At 45.0% G+C, this 25482-nt stretch overlaps 1 protein-coding gene across 2 annotated transcripts in view; it reads right to left on the bottom strand.

Moving 5' to 3' along the window:
- The window catches only part of COG2 (component of oligomeric golgi complex 2), a 158012-nt gene that overhangs the window by 80929 nt on the left and 51601 nt on the right, over positions 1-25482 (bottom strand). For both annotated transcript variants that reach the window (XM_033938563.1, XM_033938562.1), the window contains exons 7-8: positions 21223-21402; positions 10087-10211 (exon numbers count right to left, since the gene is read on the bottom strand). In XM_033938563.1, the coding sequence (XP_033794454.1) occupies positions 10087-10211; positions 21223-21402 (305 nt within the window). The remainder of the gene's footprint in view (positions 1-10086; positions 10212-21222; positions 21403-25482) is intronic.

Here is a 25482-nt window from a genome sequence, read left to right as displayed (position 1 = left end):
ATATCAAATATGCAAACTTCACTGGGGAATCAAATTCAACAACTTTCTACGCGTTGTACCACCGTGCTTTCAGAAAATTTGGAACTTAAAAATAAAGTATTAAGTTTGGAGAATAAAACAGGTGACTTTGAGATTAAGATAAAAACTTTGGAAGTATAAGCTCTGACTTGGGCTAAGGACAGTGCTAGTTTGCATTTTAAACAGGAAATAATGGAAAATTCCATTAGGAGATGTAGGTAATCTCTGGATTATCAATTTTCTGAAAGTTCAACCTAAAACAGCCATGTTTAAAAGATATTTGAATGAAATTCTGAAAGTACCAGAAACCTCGCATCCACCTCTCTCAAAAATATATTACCTTCCAATGAGAGTTAACAGTTTCTTGAGGGGTCCGATACTGAGGTTCAGCTTCCTGCTACATTAATAGTACAGTTTGCCATTGATTCGGATAGGGATTGGATGCTTAAGATGTTTTTTAAGCATAAAGATGTTCCCTTTTTGACTAATATAATAAGAATGTATCTTGATGTATCTTGTTCAACCCAGAGGAGAAGAAAGCAGTTTCTTATATTTAGACCTCAGGCTGTACAGTTAGGGGCAACCTTTGTTCTAAGATACCTTTGTAAGTGTGATATGACATTTAGAGGTAATAGATACATGTTTTATGAACCACAGCAGTTGTCTAAGTTTATTTCGGATAGAGAGACTACATGAGTTTTGCTGTTCTCAAGATAGCTCAGAAAAGAAATGTTAATGAGCAGTCAGGTCGCCTCTTTAGTTTGCTTGATATTTATTTTCTTTGGTGTTGTATTTCAGCTTTTCTTCAGCTACGTCTCCAATTATTGAGGACTAACTACCGTATATGTTGTAATAAGGTGATATTCTTTAAGAAATTTGGAATGTTGTTTTATTTACAGCTTACATTGTATTTTTTCTTATTATTGTCTTGTAAAGATTGTCAATTGTTAAAATTTCTAAATAAAGAATTAAAAAAAATAAAGTAAAATCAGCTTTACTCTGTTTACAGATTTATTTAATTTGATATACCACTATATTACAGAGCATTCCAAGTGGTTTACATTTGAACTCTATAACTAAAAAGGGAAGACACTCCCTCTCCCAAAGCCCACCCACAGACAGAATTTCTTGGTCACAAGGAGTCAGTTGAATATCTGAAGGGATTTGATGCTCTGTTAGGTAGAATTAGACAGATTATTATGGTAATCTTTCCCAGATGATTATACTTTTTGCAGATGCTTCCAGTGAAGATGCTGCACAAAGACTGGACACACACACACTAAAAATGGCACTATTTAAATCTGTTTCATTTATGGTTGGGAATCATATAACACAATTGTTTGCTTCTGTTTATTGATATATATATAGGACGCACCAGTAGGACCGTGAAAACCAGATTGAACGAGCATAAATCTCGTATAGTTACCCAGAATGAGCAAGCACGATTGGTACACCATTGGACACGTAAGCAGCACACAGTTGACAATATGAAATGGCATGTGATTGAATCAGTGGAGGGGGGATGGAAGGTAATATGGAACAAGTTTTAAACTTTAAAGAGCAGGGTTGGATTCACCGATTGGGTACGGTGGCTCCAAACGGCCTAAATTCTGAGGTTGAATGGGCCACATTGATCTAGTTCCTCTATGGGGGAGGGGCGTTAATCATTGGAGGAAGTACTATAAAAGGATCTCTTAAGTGAGCCGCCCCTATCTTGCAAAAAACTTTGAGTAAGATGGTAGACACAATGGCTCTGGTAAGCACTGATGGGGGTTAGTGTGATAAGGTGGAAGGTATTAAGAGTTTGGGTTGAGTTTGTTTAGTATGATATAAAGCATTGAATATTCTTTTTAATATTTTACATGGAGATCCTTGATAAAGCAAATTGTTGCGAAACATGTTGGATCATGTAACCCAGTAGCATGATAAGCTAAGTATATAACTTATTTGAACGTTTTTAAATAGAATAATCTCAAGAAAACTTCTAAAAAGAGCACGGTGGATAAAAAAGTAAAAAAGTTTTTTAAAAGTTTACTTAAATAATTGCAAAAAAAGAATGTGAGCCAATGGGGAATGAAACACTGATATTGAACACTACTAAGGGTGGAGGAGGTGCACCTGAGGCCACATTTTGTTATATTTGAAATATATGAGAGTATGTTTAACAATTTATAATTCTACGGAGGGGAACGCTGGATATTTTGGAGGTTGGGTAAAGTATTGGAGAGTTGCACAAAGATTGGAGACATCTGAATCAGCTCCTTGTTAGGCTTCTTTCCAGCCCAGCAACACTTAAGTTAAAATTTACATTTTTGCTGGGTAAGGAGGTATGGAGGACTGAAATTCCCAGTATTAAGTTATATAATTTAGTTGTTTGTTGTGCCATATTAGGGATTGGACATTTTCAAAGGCTCAGTTTACCCCTCTTGACTTGGAAAAATCGTATTTGCTCTTTACGGTTTTTATTCATTGCTTCATGCTTGGAGTGTTCTGCTCCCTCAATGTTTCAGGAAGTGTTATTTTGGAGTATTATTTTAGGGTTCTTAAGGGATGTGTGGAGTGTGCTTGTTAGGACATTGAGGGGGAACTCACAAGTTACAGACTAATCATCATTGAGAAGCAATCCTGCTTTTGAACCTGGTATGGTTCAATCCTATCTTTGTGGAATGGGAAAGGAAGGGAATTTTAAGTTGGAACACCCCTTGACTGAAGATGGTAACTTGTTGCCTTTTGAAGATCTCTAGCACCATATATGTGCAAGGTGGGGAAAGAGATTTACTTATTGCCAGATTCATCATTATGTTTATTCATTGTCAAAGGAACCAACTCAGCTAAGAATGGGTGATACAATAAGGAGATTTTCTGATGAGGCCTCAGAATGAGGCTTCTGTTTCTGGAATTCATAAAGCCCTGATGAAGACGGAGAGGGGTAAGGATTTTGAAGGGATCAGATGTAAATGGGCTGGGGATTTAGGCTTTAACTTGGAAAGTTGATATCTGATAATGAATATTAGGGATATACCCAGATTAACTGTATATATCTAATATAATAAAATGGTAGGACGCGCATGCGCACTAAAAAAATCGTGTTCCCTGGTCCCGTCGCAGAAACACGAGTGCGCATGCGCGCCTACTACGTCACCACAGCCTGCTCTCCACCTCGCGCCGCTACAGGCCCCACACTCGCAACTCACACATCCGCTGCAGCCTAGCAACTCTGACCACAACCTTCCCCCCTCATCCGCCTAGGAGCTGCGGCGGGGGCTTTCAGAACAGAATATGATTACCATCTTTCTTTAGGAAGCCCCGGTTGTTTACTTGGATTCAATGTCAGCATTAGGGTTCGCCGGCCACCAGCCGTGAGAGGAAGGCCGCCGCAGCCTCGCCGCTAGGTAGGGGGACAACAATCGCGCTTATGCTCAAGCCGCCGCTACGACTCCTCTCTCGAACCGCACCAGGATCCAGAGAGGAGCTGCGGCGGGGGCTTGAGCATAAGCGCCATTGTTGTCCCCCTACCTAGCTGTGAGGCTGCGGCAGCCTTCCTCTCACGGCTCACATTTAATCCAAGTAAACAACCGGGGCTGCCTAATGAAACCGGTGCTTGGCCCTCCAAACAATTCCTGCCGTTGCCGAAATTTGCCCCACCGTTCCTTCCCTTCCTCCATCACGTCAGTTCAGCTCCGTCTATGTTAAAAGCAGCTGCTTTGAAATTGGAACCCTGCCGCCACCGTAACACGTTCCCTCTGCCGCGGTCCCATATGTCAGAGAAGGGGTGGGACCAAGGCAGAAGGGAAAGTGCTACGGCAGTGGCAGGCCTCCGATTTCGACGCGGCTCCTTTTAACATTGGTGGATTCACTGCACCTGATGGAGGGAGGGAAGGAAAGGTGGTTGTGCGCTGTTGAGCCCCTCTTTGCCCTCAGACCCTCTCCTAACTGCTCCCTCCTGTCTCAGACCACTGGGGGGAGGTGCCTGTCTTCAGCTGCTGGGATGGAGGGAGGGAAGAAGAAAGAAGGGGCCCTGGCAAGCGAGTTATCAAAAGCCAACCATAGCCTGGGACCCCTACATGATATGAATAATGAGCAGACAACAAAAGGTAAGAAAAATAATTTTATTTTCTGTTTTGTGATTACAATATGCCAGATTTGAAATGTGTTTTGAGGGAGGCTGCCGCGGCGGCTTTGGACAGAGGGGTACCATTTTCGTGCGAGCCGGCCTTTGGAGAGGCTTGGGACGTAGGGATGGATGCGGGAGGGGCTGCCACTGCGAAGGGCTTTGGTGGGGGAGCCAGCCAGACCGCGAGTGTGGGGACGTTGTAAGCACGGATTGGTCAAGGAGCCGCCGCTTCCGAGGCTTTGAAATTGCTCTCCCATCGTCACTCCCTCCCGCCCCGGCTCTGCCTCTGCCCCTGCCCAGGTTCAAAAGCAGGAGAGGCGGTCATCTAGCACCCGTTAATCTAACGGGCTTAAACACTAGTGTTATATATATTTGTTATATCCAACTTCTTCATAGAGCTTACTTAACTCAAAAATAAATGTACTTAATAGGTGGGGTACAGTCTCTCTTTTGTCCAAAATGCAATGGAAAAAATAACACTCTTTGTCATCCTCTTTGGAGTTGCCCAATAGTGCAAGTATTTTGGACTAGTGTAGCAAGATATCTGGGCTCAATTTTGAAGTGCAGAGTATTGGGATCAGTCAAACAGCTGCTTCTAGATACACTGGGTTCCTTTAGGGTTAAAGACAAGGAGGGAGTGATATTGCCTCAGAAAGCTGGTCTAGTGACAAGTAAATGTATTTTGTAGTCCTAGACATCACCTGACTCTCTGGCATACTGACACTGGAAGAATAAACTGCATCTTCTTGTACGTTGGGGAAGCGAGAGATGCAGAGGAGTAACCAAAAACGAAAAAGTACTTTATGTTAATATGGGGAGCTTATCTAAATGCCTTAAGCCCTAGGAGGCAGAGCTTATTGTTGAATTGTTCATCATGGTTTACCAAGAAATGAATAGTTTGGATGAGAGGGGAGAGAGACAGGGAGGGGGGGGGGGAGTTGGGGATTAATTGACCATGGTTCTCTGAGGGCCATAAGAACCAAGGCCCTCAAAGGATATTATATCTACCCTGCAAGGTGCAGGGTGGAATTTTTGCAAGTAAGGGATGGGTACGAGGGCCATTTCACAGATATTGGAACTGTATGTTTAGAAATCTGTTAATTATTCTAGAAGACCTGTTACAAGGTAATAAAAGAAGGAGGGAATTGGCGATTGAACACAAAAAAAGATGACTGTACAGATAGCTTTAAACGGTATCCTATCAAAAGCATGCTGAACATTGGTGCGCCGACAAAGCTGCGCAGACAATTGCGCGCAGGGACGAATGTGCGCCGCCATCTGAAGCCATTCTAACCATTCCCATTAGCGCTGTGAGGAGGGGAAACCCCCCCCCCCACTACACTGAGAAATACTTATGCTCACGTTGAGGGGGAGTGTGGGGGGAATCCCCCTAATATACCGAAAAATCCCACTCTCCTCCTGAACACCGGCTCTTCCGCTCTGAGGGGCAGGAGGGGAACCCCCCCTCAACATGAGCATATTTCTCAGTGTAACCCCCCACACACTCCTCACAGCGCTAACGGGAACGGTCAGAGCGGCTTCAGGCGGTGGCACGCATTCGTCCCTGCGCGCAATTGTCAGCACAGCTTTGTCAGAGCGCTTTTGACTTGCGCCCAAACGTCAGTGTACCACTTTAAACTATTCCTTTATTGTCATTTCCCTTTGTTCAGTCATTAATAAAATTGTTCAAATGTATAATCTGAATATTAGACATTATCTCCCAGATTCTATAAATTGTGCACAAATTTACACGTAGAAACCAGCGCACTATCTTGAGATGCGAATGCAACTAAACTGGCTAACAAGCCAATTAGCGCCAGTAATTGGGTGCTATCAATTGTTGGCGTTACTGAAAAAAAATTGGATTTGAGTACACGTCTTACTAGGCACTACTCTATAAAAATATGCATGCAAATTTTATAAAATGCAACTCAAAAGGGGGCATGGCCATGGGTGGGGCACAATCGGGTCAGGGGCATTCACTAAAGATGCACGCAGTATTATGGGATACCAGGAATCCATGCCTAACTTATGCACCAGGATTTACACCAGGTTTCAGTTAAGTATAAATCTTTGCGCTCTTAGTGCTATTCAATAAATGGTGTGTAACTCAGAGCACTATTTATATAATAGAGCTCCAGCTAGATTTTTTTGAGTGCTGATTATTTAATATTTTTTAAATTAAATACTATAGCCAAACAGCACAATGACTTTAGACTAGAAATAATACTGATAGTTCAAATAGGGAAGGACATGCTCTATTTCTTAAGCCAATCAATTACAAAATCTAGTGAACTGTATTTTGACATCTCTGAGTTTTAATCAACTCTCTTGATTGAGGAGTATATTTATGGAAGTCATTAGTTTGTAAGTACTGGATCGTTATTTCATAACAGAATGACATTTTATTAATTTTGTCTAAGGCTCTCCACTCTTGATAGATTTTATATAACATTTTTAACAGTTGGTTCATATCCATGTGTCAGTATTTTTAGATCAAATTTTCATCTCATGTATTTATTAACTACTGTACTTATTCATTTTTAATAACTATTCTACGTCCCATTTCTGTTTTCACTTGTTGTCTTAGCATTTGTTGGTATCTCCTGACACTGCCTGAAGGTGAAACGTGGCCATGTTAGGTTTACTTTTAATAAAAAGGAATTATATTCATTCAGTTTATCAATTGAAACAAGCAATTCAAATACCTGTATACAGATTTACAAACATTATTAACAGAAAATTTATAAACCCAATTCCACTTAACTCAGTGATTTAGGTTATTCCTTTATATAGAGAGAGATTATAGAAAAATATTAATAAATGAGACAAATCTTATTCAACCTACGAAGCGGCACTTATCTGCAGTGCTACAGCCATTCATAACAAGTTATACATTATCAGCTACGGATACTACTTGCTCTTTTGATTCTATAAATCCTAACAGTTGTTTAGGTTCAAAAAATAGATAACTCTTATTCTGATGGGAAACAAAACATTTTACAGGAAATTTCAACAAAAAATTAGCTCCCATGGCTAGGACTCTTGGTCTCAATGCCAAGAACTCCTTCCTACGCCTCTGAGATCTTAAAGACATGTCTGGAAAAAGTTGCACATTAGAACCTAAAAACTGATCATTTATATGATGAAAATACAGACGTAATACATATTCTCTACCACTTTCCAAAGCAAGAGTTATTAACAAGGTTTTCCTTTCCATTATAACCTCTAAAGAGTTTTCCAGAAAAGTTGTTAAATTAATATCCTCTTTGTTTGCCCCTTGAATCTCATTTGGAGTAGACATTTCCACAGGTTTCTTTATTTGAAAATAATTAGCTCTAACTATAGGTGGCAAACTTTCCGTAGGAATAAGGCAAATTTCTTTAAAGTACTTCCTTGCCATCTCCGTTGGTGAAATTAAGGGACATTTAGGAAAATTAAGGAGTCTCTGTTTTTCCTTAATTGTTTTTCAAAACTTTCCATTTTCCTGGCAATAAATGTTCTTTCCTTTACTAATTCCAAATCCAAAGTTTTCATTTCACAAATTTTTATCTCCTGTTTTTCTATCTCTTCACTCATATCTTTAAGGGACAAACCTTGTTGCTTCACTTTAGAATGGATAGTCCCATAGTCAGTTTTTAAAGTAGAAAAAGGCAATTTGAGGTTTGCGTCCATAACTGAAATGGCCTGCCATAAAGCCTCCATATCTATTTTTTCCGGCTTCTCCAGCACCCCAAATATGATGTTAGTTCCACCTGAAGCTCCTCTCACCTCTGCTGCAGTGTGGGGTAGCTGTTGTTGTTCTCCAGCCTCTCCAGTTCCTGATGGTATTGGAGCTAATGACCCTCCTTCGCTGAGGCTCGAAATCTCCTCCCAGGACATCGATTCCTCAGACACTCCCAACACTGAACTGCATCCGGGTTGTGGTGGTGGCTGCCTTTGCTCCGGGCTTAACAACGCCCGATTCTGTAGGCTGAGTTCACCCGACGAATTTGGGCTTGCCCCTGAAGTAGACAATGCAGATTCACTCTGTCAGGCAAATGTTCCTTCAATTGTGCTTTGCACCAGACACGGTGCCGCTTTCGCCACCGGAGGGTTACCGTGAAGGGCTCCTTTCCTCTTACCCATGGCTTAGGTAAGAAAAATGCTGTTAACAAACGCCGGCAGCCCAAAAAAGAGGGAGCCTCCTTCTAGGCGTTCGCTCCTGTCGCCATCTTGTTTCTCTCTGATCTTCCAGAAGGCTTGCATTTATGTTTCTTTGGCTGCAGGGGGTCTGCAGCCTGGCTGACAGAAGTACCACCCTTGTCGAGCCCCAAAAGCAATGACAGCCACCCCGCCGGGTTAGCTAAGCATTTGATCACCTGCTTCAGCAGAGGAGAAGCTAATTTGGGCACTGTAGCCCCCTCCCTGGCTGTGCCACATGGCACGTGGCACAAGGACACTCCAAAAGCACTAAATTTGTACAATCCTGGCAACAATCCACATGGGGAGAGCCTAAGGACTCCATCACAGCAGGTTTCCAGGCAAAATTTGCAGTTTTGAAGAAGCAGGGAACTTTAGAACAAAAAAAAAAAAAAAGATTGCTAAAAATCCAAGATGGCCACCATCAAAAGATTCACACCAAAATTGCAATATTTTTCACACTCCCCAAACTTTAAAAACAGCTATTTTAGGATTTTTCACGAGGGGAACATCTAGAAACACTGAAAACCACACTTTTCCAACATCCCCCGATATCTCTCACAGGTTGTCAGCCTGTCAACTCACTGTGACCTGACAGGAACTGTACTGCAATCTGCTTTCAGCTCTTTCACAGTAGCTGGATGAGAAAATTCACTGCCACAATGCAAGGAATGCTTCTGCAAAGCTGATCTTCAGGCTGCCAATCAGACTCCTGTGTCTGACTATATCTCTACCCCCTGCGGACCAACAGATGCGCACCGGGACAGGCGAAGGTGTGACAACGCAGCCCCGCTAAGCTTCCTAAGGGTGCCTAATAGCTTGCGCTCGACCCCTGATTAAAAGGAGGTAAGACCACTTCAGGAACGGCCAGAGAAACCATGCAGGCTGGATAACAGGTACCCAATGGGATCGGCCTGTTAGCTACAGACTGAAGTCTGTGAATTCTCAAGCAGGCAGAGCTTCACAAACACTCCAAGCACAAAATTACATTGAATTACAAATAATAAAATGAGGAGAGAAGAACAAACACTCCTGCAGGCATGTGTGCAGAAGGAAAGAACTGAAAGTGGAGCTAGAGAGCCTAGTGAAGTATAACAGAGGCAGAATGAAAAATCCGGAGTGGATTCCTTCTGCTGCATCACGCGGCTATAGGGAAATAACCCTACTGCCTAGAATGTCTCACCTATTGCACTGGAAATTGCTTTTATGTTGGTATAGCAAGTTATGTTTTTATTGACTTGTGGACTAACTGCATTGCCCAGCTTCTATATGTTCCCAATTTTATGGAGTGCATTGCTCCTGGAATTGTACCTGATTGTTGACTTATTAGTATGCAGAAAAACAGTAACAGCATACCTTTCTAATCTAGCACTGTCATCCACATCATGAAGTATCAGTTAATGATTTGTAATCTTATTTTTGTTTTATATTAGTATCATCATTTCTGTTTCCATTTTATTATTGATGTATTGACTATGCTATGTCACATCTATAAGCTACTTTGTATTTCAGATTTATAGCACATAAAGAATTTTATAGAAATAAAATACAACTGGAAGTCCATTGCAGGAGGAAGAAACTGTTGAGAAAACATTTTTAAAAAGTCAGCCTGAATAAAATGCTTTCATGCATCTAAGATAGAATTAAAGTTTGAGGGATATAGAATGGGGTGCTCATTGTTTCTCAGCTTGCATAAGAAACATAACCATGGAAATTATTCCAGTAGGTATCCTGCCATGTATTAAACCATAGTTAGAAAAGGGGCCACTGACCTTGATATGGCACCTCCAGTAACTTCCCGCAAGAGACGGCAATGATGAGGCACAAATTCCAGAAGCCTGCCATACATAACCTGAAGGCCATTGGGATGGGACTGAATATACTGTTCCACTATCACCTGTTGGAAGGAAATTAACACAAAATATTCAAAGATTAAAATCACTCTCCATTTAATTTTGCTCACTCATGCTAAAGGCATACAAAATGTCCTGCATGCAGCAAACTACTATTACAAGTTCACAATCCTTTATCCGAAATGCTCAAGACCAGAAACATTTTGGATTTTAGAATTTTTCAGTTTTTGGAATGGAGTTGTCACCGGTAGCAGTAGCGATAGCACAGTTACTTACCGTAACAGGTGTTATCCAGGGACAGCAGGCAGATATTCTCACATGTGGGTGACGTCATCCACGGAGCCCCAGCGCGGACAGCTTTTCAAGCAAACTTGATTGAAGTTTCAAGTTTGCACACTGCACCACGCATGTGTGTGCCTTCCTGATCCACTAGAGGGCGCATACCCTCCTCATGGTCCTCAGTTCAGATAGCTAGCAAAGAAGCCAACCTCGGGGAGGCGGGCGGGTTGTGAGAATATCTGCCTGCTGTCCCTGGATAACACCTGTTACGGTAAGTAACTGTGCTTTATCCCAGGACAAGCAGGCAGCATATTCTCACATGTGGGTGACCTCCAAGCTAACCAAAAAGGGACGGAGGGAAGTTGGCAATACAAGAAAACAGATTACGCAAAACCGACTGGCCAAACCGGCCGTCGCTCCTGGACAGAGTATCCAGGCAGTAGTGGGAGGTGAAAGTATGAACCGAAGACCAAGTGGCAGCCTTGCAAATCTCCTCGATAGGCGTCGACCTGAGGAAAGCTACAGAAGCCGCCATCGCTCGGAATTTATGTCCCGTGACTCGACATTGCAGCGCGAGACCAGCCTGAGCGTAGCAAAAGGAAAAACAAGCAGCCAACCAGTTGGACAAGGTGCGCTTGGAAACTGGGCGTCCCAACCAATTAGGGTCGAAGGACAAAAAGAATTGAGGAACCGTCCAAGGAGACTGAGTGCGTTGAAGACAAAAAGCCAACGCCCTCTGACAGTCAATTGTGTGAAGCGCCACCTTGCTAGGAGGCGAGTGGGGCTTCGGAAAAAAGACCGGAAGAACAATGGAAAGATCGAAAGGAAAGTCCGAAACCACCCTGGACAAGAACTGGGATTGAGTACGCAGGACCACTGTGTCATGATGAAATACAGGAAAAGACGGGTCCGCAACCAGAGCTTGCAGCTCACTGACTCTGCGAGCAGACGTGAGAGCAACCAGGAAACCCACCTGCCAAGTGAAGTAATTCAAAAGAGCTTCATCAATGGAATCAAATGGAGGTATCACCAATTGAGCCAGGAACACACAAAGATCCCAAACCACCGGAGGGATGTACAATGAAGAAATCCCTCATAAAACGGGAAACCATCTGGTGGACGGAGAGCAGCGTCCCATTTAGCGGCCGAAGAAAGGCAGCAAAAGCACAGAGGTGGACTCGAATAGATGTAGATTTGAGACCAGACCGAGACAAGTGCAACAGAAAATCCAGCACTGAAGGCAAGGAGGCAGAGAGCGAATCCATGCGGTGCTCAGCACACCACTCAGCAAATCAGGACCATATCTGGGAAAAGCATTGCCGAGTGGAGATCTTTCGAGAGGCCTCGAGAACACCCCCACCGACTGAGAGAAACAGAAGGAGGGAAGCACGTTGCGAGGAACCAAGCTGATAAGTGTAGAGACTGCAGATTGGAATGCAACAGAAACCGCAACACTGAGACAGCGGAGACGGGAACATAGGTAGAAGCTGAGTCTCCCTGACACACTGGAGGAGCAGGGAGAACCATGGCCGCCAGGGCCACAGAGGAGCCATCAAGATCCTGGTGGCGCAGACCGACAGGAGGTGTATCAAAGACCCGAGAATCAGAGTAAAGGGAGGGAACGCATAGAGGAACCTGCCCATTCCATCGAGAAGGCAAGCATCCTCCTCGATGCGAACCCAGGAGAACATCCTCGAGCAATATCGAGGCAACCAGTGAGTGAGGGGCGAAGCGAACAGAACTACCTGTTGGGTTCCCCACCGAACAACCACATGCCGCAGAGTCCGAGAATGGAGCAACCATTCATGCGGTCGAAAAGGGCGACTCAACGTGTCCAACAGACAATGCTGCACGCCCTGGAAAAACACCGCCCGAAGAAAGAAGCAGTGGTGTAACGTCCCCTGCCAATGACGAAGGGCTTCCCTGCAAAGTAACAGGGAACCTGTACACCCTGGCTTGGTCACAGAAATAACGCCACCGAGATGTCGGGACGCACCAGGACCCCGCAATCTTGCAACCCATAACGAAAATCCACCACGGCATTGTAAATGGCCCGGAGCTCCATCGGATTGATGCGGCTGCGACAGTCTGCACCCGACCAAGGACCCTGAGTCCGAAGGCCGTCGAGGTGCACCCCTAAGCCCATGCCGAGGAGTCCATCGGCAGAACCTTCTGATGCGGGGATACGAAGTGGTGGCCCACCAACGAAACGAGCGTGTCCAGGAGGGAGGCACCACAATGTGCTGGGAAGCGGGATCCCGATCCTGCCATCACTGAGATGCTCGGGTCCAGCGGGGAACACGAAGATGAAACCAGACGAACAGCGGGACATCACCGTGGAGACCCCTGATCCAAAAAGGATCAGCAACAGCTCAGCCGAGGCCGAAGACCGCTGAGACACCAGCTGACTCAAGCGCCGACAGGCAGCCTGCCGAGGCAGAGGCAGAAAAGACCGGAGGCGGACCGAGGACAGAGGGGCCACCTTCCGGCATAAACAAACAAGGGCCTCCCCCTGAGGCCGAGACAAGAAGGAGCGCAGACAAACTGGGTCCAGGTCCGCCCCGACGGACTCCCGAGACCGAGGTGGGCAGAGTCTGACCCACTCCCGTACTAGAAACTAGTGCAGGTCACGAAGGGCCAGGACCAGACGCAGAAGGGAGGATGGGAATGCCCAACCGACAGAAGAGAGGCAATACTCCCGGTGCGTAGACACAGAGACACCCCTCCCGAAGGGAGGGGAGGAATCCCCAGAAGGGGAGCAACCCAGAGGCTATGCGAGAATAGTCAAAAGGACGGCCAGGAGTCGCCGAAGCCGGCGGCTGAACCCTAACCCGGCGCTGCTGCAGCTATTGCGGCTGCTGCGAAGGAGGCCGAGATAACACAAGAAAGGTATCCAGAGGGCCCCTCCGGAGAAGGAGACCAACCCACCAAGGCAGACGGGATTTAGCTGGAGGCGTCCCGAGGGGCGAAGGACCGGTCGCGGTCTGAGAGGCGGTTAGTGGCCACCGCAAGAGAGGCCTGAAGAAGCGCAGAACTCACGCAAGTAAAAGCGGTGAGACGACCCTGGAGGTTCGGATCCTCAGCCACACTCTGCGCCAAGCGAGATGACGCATGGCGGGAGCAATAGAGCCGGAGCAGGGAGAGAGTCTCCTCCAGGAAACCAAACTCCACACTACAAGATTCCGTCACGGCTGCCCGGAATGAACCGAAGAGAAAGCGGGGAAGCCTCTCAAACCGGAGCTGGAGACGCCGAGGCGCAAACCCGCAGTCGACGCCGAGGCCCAATACCTCAGCCGCTGCCGAGGTAAAATGGCCCAAGTGACGTCAAGGCACAAAGCTTCCGTCGACGGCACGAAGCCTCGGCAACGACGAGGCACCGAGCTCCAGCCGACGATGAGGCCCTCAGCCTCAGTCGACGTCGAGGCACAAGCCTCAGGAGACGTCAAAGCACCAGCGTCAAATGACGCGGAGCACACGGCCGCAGCCGACGTTGAAGGTACAAAGACACACAGCCTCAGTCGACATCGAGACCCCAAGCCCCAGTCGACATTGAGTCAGAAAATCAAAGCACAAAGCCTTAGACGACGTCGAGGCACCCAGCCGCATACTACGTCGAGGCACAAGGCCTCAGGCGGTGGTGAGGCACCAAGCCGCAGTCGACGTCGAGGCACAAAGCCTCAGTCGAGGCACCAGGCCCCAGTCGACATCGAGGCACCAAGCCCCCAGTCGACGTCGAGGCACGAAACCTTCGTCGACGTCGAGGTACGAAGCCTCCGTTGAGGCACGAAGCCTCAGTCGACGTCGAGGCACGAAACCTCCGTCGACGTCGAGGCACGAAACCTCCGTCGAGGTCGAGGCACGAAGCCTCCGTCGAGGTACGAAGCCTCCGTCGACGTCGAGGCACGAAGCCTCCGTCGAGGCACGAAGCCTCCGTCGAGGCACGAAGCCTCCGTCGAGGCACGAAACCTTCGTCGACGTCGAGGTACGAAGCCTCCGTTGAGGCACGAAGCCTCCGTCGACGTCGAGGCACGAAGCCTCCGTCGACGTCGAGGCACGAAGCCTCCGTCGACGTCGAGGCACGAAACCTCCGTCGACGTCGAGGAACGAAGCCTCCGTCGACGTCGAGGCACGAAGCCTCCGTCGACGTCGAGGCACGAAGCCTCCGTCGACGTCGAGGCACGAAGCCTCCGTCGACGTCGAGGCACGAAGCCTCCGTCGGGGCACCAAGCCTCCGTCGGGGCACCAAGCCTCCGTCGGGGCACCAAGCCTCCGTCGGGGCACCAAGCCTCCGTCGGGGCACCAAGCCTCCGTCGGGGGCACCAAGCCTCCGTCGGGGCACCAAGCCTCCGTCGGGGCACCAAGCCTCCGTCGGGGCACCAAGCCTCCGTCGAGGCACGCAGCCTCCGTCGAGGCACGCAGCCTCCGTCGAGGCACGCAGCCTCAGTCGACGCCGAGGCACGAAGCCTCAGTCGACGTCGAGGCACGAAACCCCCGTCGACGTCGAGGCACACAGCCTCCGTCGAGGCACGAAGCCTCCGTCGAGGCACCAAACCTCCGTCGAGGCACCAAACCTCCGTCGAGGCACCAAACCTCCGTCGAGGCACCAAGCCTCAGTCGACGGCGAGGCACCAAGCCTCCGTCGAGGCACGAAGCCTCCGTCGAGGCACGAAACCCCCGTCGACGTCGAGGCACACAGCCCCCGTCGAGGCACGAAGCCTCCGTCGAGGCACCAAGCCTCCGTCGAGGCACCAAGCCTCAGTCGACGTCGAGGCACGAAGCCTCCGTCGAGGCACGAAGCCTCAGTCGACGTCGAGGGACGAAGCTCCAGTCGACGTCGAGGCACGAAGCTCCAGTCGACGTCGAGGCACATCGAGTTTCAGAAGTCGGCACCGTACCAATGAAACTGGTAATAAAGGTGCAGCAGTGCACTCCATAAGGGCAACCTCGATATGAGTATTCCCATGAAAGGAGGCACGCTTTGAAGGTCTCGTAGAGGCGGGCACGATCGCACTCGATGCCTGGAATGCCTGAGACTCAGCCGGTGGCGTTACCGAGGTAACGCACCTAGAAGAAAGAAAGAAAGAAAAACTTACCGGGGATCGAAGCTGCACAGTCCGATTCCAACGAAGGAAAGAGGGTCCCGGCCATTCTGCTCACACGAGGTGAGCCCAGAGAGAGGCCAGGGAAGAAGAAAATACAGCTGCAGGCAAATGAGGCCTAGCCGCATGGCTGAGGCCCAAGAAGGGCCTGCCGGAGGAAAAACACAATAAAAAGTCCTCTTTTTTTTTTTTTTTTTGAAACAAAGAAATACACGATCAATTAACAAACGCACAGCGACTCCCTAACAAAATAAAGAAGCCGCGGTGCCAGAAAGGCACTTAGAAGAACGCAGAGAAGAGAGACAAGGTCTTTCTGGCTCAGCGGAAAACTAAGAACTGAGGACCATGAGGAGGGTATGCACCCTCTAGTGGATCAGGAAGGCACACACATGCGTGGTGCAGTGTGCAAACTTGAAACTTCAATCAAGTTTGCTTGAAAAGCTGTCCGCGCTGGGGCTCCGTGGATGACGTCACCCACATGTGAGAATATGCTGCCTGCTTGTCCTGGGATAATCATATTCATTGCCTGCTGTGGCCCTGCAGGCTTTTCTCTGCCACATTCTGCCTTGCTAACATCACTTTCTGCTTCCTCCCCAGCTGGACACAAAAGAGAAAAACTTGCAGAGCTGCAGCAGTCAATTAATATGAATCGCTGCAGCCACTGGCAACACCAATGTGAGGTAAGTTGAAAAATTGAAGTAATATCAGCGCACATTCTATAAGGTGACTTTGGAGCCAGGTTTCTTTTTAGATGCTAAAATTAGTAATGCATCGACATTACAAAAAATTTCATTTTTTGGAGCTTTTTGATTTTTAGAATTGCAGATAAAGGATCTTGTACCTGTACTGAAAAATATGGTTTAGATGTTAGAAAACACTGTCCATTCATTGCATGTAGGGCATCTTAAACTAGTATCAAGGATTATTTAAGCACACTGGGCACTGGAAAGTTTATTTTGACAAACACATTTACTAATCTACTTTTTTGTTGAGACATAAAGCCAATCAAAATGAACAGGAATTTTTAAATTCTTCAAACCCACTAAAAGGTGAGGGGGGGGGAGAGAAAAGTTCCTTTTACCAACAGATCTGTTAGCATACCTCAATGAATAAAATGGAAGGGTCCAGGGAAAATGGACTTGTGAGTCCACAGTTATGTGTTTGTGTGCTACAAAGTTTTCCAGCATAGCTGGTGCAGTTTCTGTCACATTCTAGAATCTCTAGTCATATCAGTTACTTTTTCCAAAGCACATTACAGGTAAGTAAATGGGCAGCAGTTAAGATAACATATTGCAACTGAATTGCAAGACCTTACTGAAACAAATATCATGCAGTGCTGTGTACACATAAAAAGCAAAGCTACTCACCTATAGAAGGTATTTACACATGTGGGTGATGTCACTGATGGAGCCCCAGTATAGATGCTGCCCCACATTTTATACATTCTAGAAGCTTTTGGCAGACCTCACACACACACACACACTTCACATGCACAAGTGTTTTTCTGCCTGCCTGACTTGCAAAGGACCTGCAGTAGGTTAACAAAGCATAAAGAATACAACTCAGGGTATGTGAGAACGCTTGTTCTACTGTTCTGGGAAAACAATTGTTACAGGTGAGTAACCGTTTTCTTCCAGGACTGCAAGACAGTGTCTTTTCATATGGGAATCCCCAGCTAACAGGCTCACTAAAAACAACAAACAATGGTGAGTAAGGACTTGCAATGTCAAGATCAATTGGAGCTAATAACAGTAACAACAAAAACAGACCTATTGTAAAGGCGCAATCTGAAACAAAGAATGGGCCTAGGAAGGTGGAATTGGATTCTAGACTCCAAACAAAGTCTGCAGAACTATCTGACAGAACTGTCTGTCATGTTGGATAGTCTGCTCAAGGTAGTAGTGCGATGTGAACGTATGGACTGAAGACCACACTGCAGCCTTGCAAATCTCTTCAATAGAGGATAATCTCCAGTGGTCTACTGGCACAGCCAAGGCTCTGACATTGTGAACCATGAAATGGCCTTCAAGAGGCAATTCAGCCAGAGTGTACGCAATATGCTAGCCAACTGGATAAAGTGTGTTTACTGATGGCTGCCCCCATCATGTTTGGGTTAAAAGAAGCAAAAGCTAGGTGGATTATTTACGTACTTAGCCCACTCCAGATAGAAGACCAAGGCTTGCAATACAAGGTGTCTTTCACATTTTTACTATTATGGGCATGATATTTAGGGAAGAATATTAGCAGGACAATTGACTGGTTAAGATGGAACTCTGACACCAACTTAGGAAGAAACTTAGGATGTCTGTGGAGAACGATTTTGTTATGATGAAACTTCATGAGAGGTGGATCTTCTATTAGGGCCTAAAGCTCACTGACTCTGCAAACTGAAGTAACTGCCATTAAAATCAAGACCCATCAGGTCAGATACTTCAGATAACATGAATCATGTGGCTGAATAGGAGCTTTCAACAGCCGGATGAGGACGATAAGAACATAAGAATAGCCTTACTGGGTCAGACCAATGGTCCATGAAGCCCAGTAGCCCGTTCTCACGGTGGCCAATCCAGGTCACCAGTACCTGGCTAAAACCCAAGGAGTAGCAATATTCCATGCTACTGATCCAGGGCAAGCAGTGGCTTCCCCCATGTCTTTTTCAATAACAGACTATGGACTTTTCCTCCAGGAACTTGTCCAAAACTTTCTTAAAACCAGCTACGCTATCCACTCTTACCACAACCTCTGGCAATGCGTTCCAGAGCTTAACTATTCTCTGAGTGGAAAAAAATTTCCTCCTATTGGTTTTAAAAGTATTTCCGTGTAATTTTTGACGGAGTGAAAAATCGATCCACTTCACTTAGGATTTTGTAGACTTCAGTCATATCTTCCCTCAGCCATCTCTTTTCCAAGCTGAAGAGCCCTAAACGTTTTAGTCTTTCCTCACACGAGAGGAGTTCCATCACCTTTATCATCTTGGTCGCTCTTCTTTGAACTGTTTCTAGCGCCACTATATTTTTCTTGAGATAAGGAGACCAGAAGTGAACGCAATACGCCAGATGAGGTCGCACCATGGAGCGATTCAGGGGCATTCTTCTTAACCATCCCTTTTTTTAATAATTCCTAGCATCCTGTTTGCTTTTTTGGCTGCCGCCACACGTTGGGCAAGGTTTCATCGTATTGTCTACAATGATACCCAGATCATTTTATTGGGCGCTAATCCCCAAGGTGGACCCTAGCATCCGGTAACTGTGATTCAGGTTATTCTTCCCAATGTACATCACTTTGCATTTGTCCACGTTAAATTTCATCTGCCATTGGACACCGAGTCTTCCAATTTCCAAAGGTCCACCTGCAATTTTTCACAATCCGCATGCGTTTTAACAACTTTGAACAGTTTAGTGTCATCTACAAATTTAGTCACCTCACTCTTCGTTCCAATTTCCAGATCATTTATAAATAAATTAAACAGCGCTGGTCCTAGTACAAACCCCTGCGGCACTCCACTGTTTACTCTCCTCAGTGGAAAAGCAGATTTTAACAGTGAGCAGAAGTCTAAAGGACATTTAGGAATTTCTTTCAGTAAACTCGCCAGTAAGAGTAAAACTAGAATTTTGTTTTTTTAAAAATTTCTATTCATTTTCAACTTGAACAATAAGTGCACAAAAATACATTATACAAATAATTCCAATATAGCACTATAACATCTAACACATAAAATCTAGAATTGTAATAACCCCCACCCATCCACCCACCCACCCTTCATCACATTTTCAATCGAATAGACACATACATATGTTATAGAACATATTATAACATATCTTATAAAATTATTCCCCAACTCCACCCTCCCCCATTGAGTGTGCTAGATACAGCTAAGAAAGAAAAGAAAAGGAAAAGAAAAGAATTAATGACTATTCCTCACAATATTTTGCCAACGGCCCCCATATCTTTACAAAGTTATTATATGTCCCTTTTTATACTGCTGTTGCTCTTTCCATCTTAAAAATATGGTATAATGAATTCCACCAGAATGTGCGATTAAGATTCTTGTAATTTTTCCAATTATTGGCAATATGTTGAATGGCAACCTCTGTCATGACTAATAAAAGTTTGTTGTTGTGTGATGATATTTGACTCTTCTTTCTCATAGCCATACCGAATAAAACAGTATCATCGGAAAGCGCAACATGATTTTCCAATAAAGAGTTTACTTGAGACCAGATTGAATTCCAAAATATCTTAATATAGGGACAGTAATAAAGTAGATGATCTAATGTCCCTGGTTCCAGATTACAGTGCCAGCATTTATTGGACTTAGAACTATCTAATTTTTGTAAACGAACAGGGGTCCAAAACGCTCTATGTAACAAAAACTAGAATTTTGGTTAAGTAGGAAGAATGGCACAGAAGACTGCAGTGTCTCACCTGCTTTCAGGGTTTTTAAGAAGCCAAGCTATTGGCCGAGGGCTGCTCAAAAAAGTAATGTTTGCAGCATGAAAAAAGTGTTGCAGATATATACGCCATTCTTAAGACTATTCCCTGAGGACAGTTTTTGCCACCTAACCTAGATATATCCTAAAATCAGCCTAATGTCCTAGTAAGGGATCAGAAACCAGCTAATAATGAAGAAATCAGATTACGGAACAAAAACTGCAAGACTTACAAGATTTTCAAGCTATTTTCTTTCAAAGGGACACTAACTGGTAGCAAGACATGTTCTGTAGTATGTTCCCATATCTAATGCTGCAGCTGATTAGCCCCGAGCATTAGCTCCAGTGGTGAAAGGGTAACCAAGGGTACCATTTAAAGTTTCTTTCTTGCCTTACTGGACCCATCTGTTTAGAAAATGGCAAAGAGGTGTCCAAAGGGAAATAATCCCCTATACCCCCTCCCCAACAAATATGGATTTTTAGTCCAGGACAAAATCAGATCTAGCTCACTCTACTGCTGCATACAGAAACATTGTAGAGCAGGGGTCTTAAACACCGATCTTTAAGGACAACATTCACAAGATTTGTTTGCATTCAATAGTAGCCACTGTATGCAAATAATCTCAAGAATATTCATTGTAGATTTCATGAAAAACAGATCTGTTGGCAATCTTGGAGGGATGAAATTTGAAACAAGATATTCAACTGTATTAGGTTCAGTATGCTAAACACGTTGCACTACTATTCAAAACGATTCAGCCTGCCACTGACCAGTTAAAATCCTTGATCAGAGCTAGATGTTAATATTTAGCTGCACTTAACCAACTAAGTACCGCTGTATATCACGGTTAGCACCTAACACAAAGCTGAATATCTTGTTCCAAGGGTGGAGTCAGCACTTAAGCAGCCAAGATTAGCACATAAATGGGACCACATACATGTCTGTCCTATTTTTATACACTAACCCCATGGCTGCTTAAGTGATGAATATCGACTTAAGCAGCTATTTGTTAGCCGGCTTAAAAATAATCAGATATTCAAAGCTGAAGCCTGCACAGGTCCCAGCTTTGAATATCTGGGAATATTACCAATGGCTGAATACTGACTGATCCCTAAATATTTATAAGGCTAGTATTTTATATTTCTTAATATCTGTAAAGAAACATTTGCTTCTCTTTGTGCTACACTGGTCTTTTCGGTACCCCAGATTCATTACTTCTAAACAGAGAAATTATCTGCTGTCATACCTCATCTATGTAGGGTTTCACCAGCACCTGGCCAACAAGGGCCTCTGCGTCCCGAGTTTTGTCAATGGTGGCATAGGTGCGTAGGCAGTGCCGGATGATGTCTACATTGGAGGTCTGAAGACCCTCCAAAAGCAGCCCTTCTAGAGACTGTTGCAGCATTGCCGTTATTCCAGCAATGCGCTAGAAAAAAGGAAGACAGCATAAAGAATCAGTTCAGTTCAGTAAAGATGCTCAGCCTTAGGCACATGAATAATCAGAGCAATTCTTCATATTCAGTTCTTCATGCCAGAACTGTATGAGATATCACCAACCTTACAGAACTATTCTTCTGCTGAACTGCTAAAGGCATACAATATGACATAAAAAGTTAAATCAATATATATGTTTGTTGGACATGGTTTTTATAGCTTCCAAAACCTCCCAGAAATTTTCTTAGATTAGAAGCAATATGATTGGCCAGATCACAATCCCCTTAATAAACCCAATTTCCTGGATTTCAAATGTTTATTCCAGCTGTGAGTCTTTTTAAATTATTCTTTTATGAAGGTGTTTAAAAATACTAAATTTCTTAGGTACAGCCCCAGGTTTCCAGTTACAGCTCAGAGAGAAGTTCAGTCATAAAAGTTAGAAAATTCTGCAGGGGTATGGGGACTTAAAGATCTCAATTTGTATACTTTGGACGAAAGGCAGGAGAGGGGAGATATGATAGAAACGTTTAAATACCTACGTAATATAAATGTGCATGAGGTGAATCTCTTTCATTTGAAAGGAAACTCTGCAATGAGAGGGCATAGAATGAAGTTAAGAGATGACAGGCTCCGGAGTAATCTGAGGAAATACTTTTTTACAGAAAGGGTGGTAGATGTGTGGAATAGTCTCCCAGAAGAGGTGGTGGAAACAGAGACTGTATCTGAATTCAAGAGGGCCTGGGATAAGCATGTGGGATCTCTCAGAGAGAGAAAGAGATCATGGTTACTGCGGATGGGCAGACTAGATGGGCCATTTGGCCTTTATCTGCCTTAATGTTTCTATGTTTCTAAGTGGTTAAGTGTATATAGTATTCTTGTTTGGCCAGCGATAGGGCAGACTGGAATGATGTCAGCGTGAATTTGAAGTGTATGAAATAGGTATGCGCACATAATTTAAACCAGAGATGTTCAGCGTAATGGGCACATGAGCGTAGGTAGAGGATGAGCCAGGATTAGGGTTTGGCATGCCTAACAGGATGTGAGATTGGAGGAACAAGGGTATCTAGAGTAGAGGAGAGAATGGCATTGTAAGAGAAGATGGCTTTGTTGACAGTCTTGTGTGATATAGTAGTTGAGGAGAGGAATAAGACAGCAGCAGCGAGGACTCTGGAGTCAATAGCCTGAAAGTTCCTGAATGAGTTGGTGGCGATTGGCCAGGTTTGGGTAGTAGGGTGATGAATAGTGAATGTTAACAGATGATGATCAGAGAGGGGAAGGGTGGTATTGCAGAGTTTGGTTGTCGAGCAATTGGAGGAACGAATTAGGTCTAGTCAGTGTCCTTTCTAGTGTATAGGAGTGGTACAGCACAGCAGGAGATTGTATGAGAATGTTAGGGCAAGGAAGTTAGAGGCAAAGGAATTGGCAGGTCATCAATTGAAGTCACCGAAGATGAGAGAAGGGTACGAGGGCTCGAGGAAGGAGGAGAGCCAGGAGTCAAAGTCAGCGAGGAAGGAAGAGTGGGATGTATTGGGGGGTCGGTAGATGACTGCTACTCAGAGAGCAAAAAGACGGATGGAATAGACTTCAAAGGAGGAAGAGCATTGAGATGGTAGTGGGAAAAGGGGTTGAAATCTGCAAGAGGATGAGAGTAGTAGCCCCATGCCTCCTCCTTGACCAACCAGGCGAGGCGTGTGGGAGAAAAGGTAGCCTCCATGATACAAGGCAGCAGCTGAGGTATAGTCATGAGGGCAGATCCAGGTCTCTGTTAGTGCGAGCAGGTGGAAAGATCGAGAGATGAGAAGGTCATATATGTAGGCAAGTTTTGGTAAGAACGGAGCGGGTATTCCGTAAGGCACAAGAGAAGGGCATGGAGGGGTGGGAAGGGAGGATTAGAAATAAGGTTGGTGGTATTGCGGGTTGGCCCATAGGAGTAAGGTGGACAATAGAGTAGGGTGGGAGTTGGTTGGGAGGAAGGTACATGTGAGGGTAGGGGAGATGAGGGGGCACCTGCTGCTGTGACGTGGGTGAGGTGCATGCAGAGAGAGAGAGGAGATGACTGAATGAGAGGGAGAAAGTGTAGGATTTTTAGAGCGGAGAAGAGGGTAGAGTTGAAGAAGGGAGAGGCAGAGAGTTTAAAGAGTGAAGGGTGAAGTGTTAAGGTGTTCAGTGGCTTGGAGAGAAGGGAGACATTAGGGATGGTTAATATCAGCAGGAAGGGAACTAAAGGAGTCATAACAGTATAAGGGGGAAGGGAAACTGGGAAGAAGCTTGGTTGTGAACCAGTCTAGAGAGCAAAGGGACATGCGTGAAGATGGAGTTATCAGTGTTGTAAAGAGGCAGTGAGGATAAGATGAGGGGGTAAAAATTTTTCTGTTCGCGCCTGTCCCCACCAGACTGAAAAGTCTCTCTCAATTGTGCAGTTTCTTTTAAATCACCTGGTCATGTGATTCGAGGAGGGGAGGCAGTTGAGAGCAGGTAGGCAAAGCAAGGGATTTCTCAGTTTGAGCAAGCAGGGGTGCCTCAGCAGAAAATGGCAATGATAGAGAATCACCTGGAGTGCTCGTTTAAATATTAATGAGTCCATTTTACTACCATTTTAATAGTAATGACCTCGTTGTACTACATTTGCATGGCAGAATCGGAGTCTGCTAGGAAGCTCAGAAAAGACCACAGTGAGCCTTTGAGATAATCGAGCAGTAAAATCCTGGCATGCTAAACTGGTTGGAACCAGTTTAGCAACCATTGTTAAAGGCACGGTATGTTTTGAGAATCTAACCCTATGTGTCATTGTAGACAATATGCTGAAATCTCCCACCCAGTGTGTGGCAGAGGCCAAAACAGCAAACAGGATGTTAGGAATTATTAAGACAGGGATGGTAAATAAGACTAAGATTATAATAATGTCTCTGAATTGCTCCATAGAGCAATTTCAGCTTGAATTTTGAGTTCAATTCTGGTTAAGATTTAGCAGAATTAGAAAAGGTTCAAAGAAGATCAACCAAGATGATAAAGGGGGTGGAATTACTACTACTACTATTTATTATTTCTATAGCGCTGAAAGGTGTACACAACACTGTACATTCTAACACACAATAGACAGTCCCTTCTCAGAAGAGCTTACAATCTAATTTAGACAGGACATTTCAGGGTTGGGGAGATTATAGTAGGTATAGGTATCTGACAGCAGTGAGTGGGAATTAAGAGTTGAAAGGAGTTTCAAAAAAGTGGGCCTTTAGCTTGGGTTTGAACACTGCCAGGGACGGAGTACAATGTATTGATTCAGGAAGCCTGTTCCAGGCATATGGCACTGAAAGAAAGAAGGGATGGAGTCTTGAGTTGGACAGTGGAAGAGAAGGGTACAGATAAGAGGAGCTTGCCCAATGAGCGGAGATCACAGGGGGGGGGAGCATAGGGGGAGATATGAGAAAAGGCTAAAGAAGTTAGCTTGGAAAAGAGAGGGCTGAGGGGACTATGACTGAGGTTTACAAAATCCTGAGTGGTGTAGAATGGGTAAAAGTGAATTGATTTTTTGTACTCTTTCAAAAATTACAAAGACTAGAGGACACTCAATGAAGTTTAAAAGAAATAGGAGGAATTATTTTTCACTCAACAGTTAAGCTCTGGACACATTGCCAGAGTAACAGCGGTTAGCATAGCTAGTTTTAGACAGGTTTGGACAAGTTCCTGGAGGAAAAGTTCATAATCTGCTATTGAGACAGGAATAGAGGAGGCTACTGCTTGTCCTAGATCGGTAGCATGGAATGTTGCTACTATTTGGGTTTCTAACAACAACAAACGGATCACTTTCTAAGTTATCCAACCCACAAAAAATGAACTACCTGACGCTCAACTTGCTTTAGAGTGTTTCAGCTATCAATCAGCCTTCATTGGGGGACAGTATTGCTGCTATACCACTTCCAAAATAACTGACCTTACTGGTGTAAGGTCGGCTATTTTGGAAATGGTATAGCAGCAATACTGGCATAAGGTTGGTTATTTTGGAAGTGGTATAGCAGCAATATTATCCCCCGATGAAGGCTAAAACGACTCTAAAGCAAATTGAGCATCGGGT

This window comes from Geotrypetes seraphini, chromosome 3, assembly GCF_902459505.1.
Source record: "Geotrypetes seraphini chromosome 3, aGeoSer1.1, whole genome shotgun sequence".
Lineage (NCBI taxonomy): Eukaryota > Metazoa > Chordata > Amphibia > Gymnophiona > Dermophiidae > Geotrypetes > Geotrypetes seraphini.
Note: the sequence above shows the minus strand (reverse complement) of the source record. Positions and strands in the feature narration are given on the sequence as shown.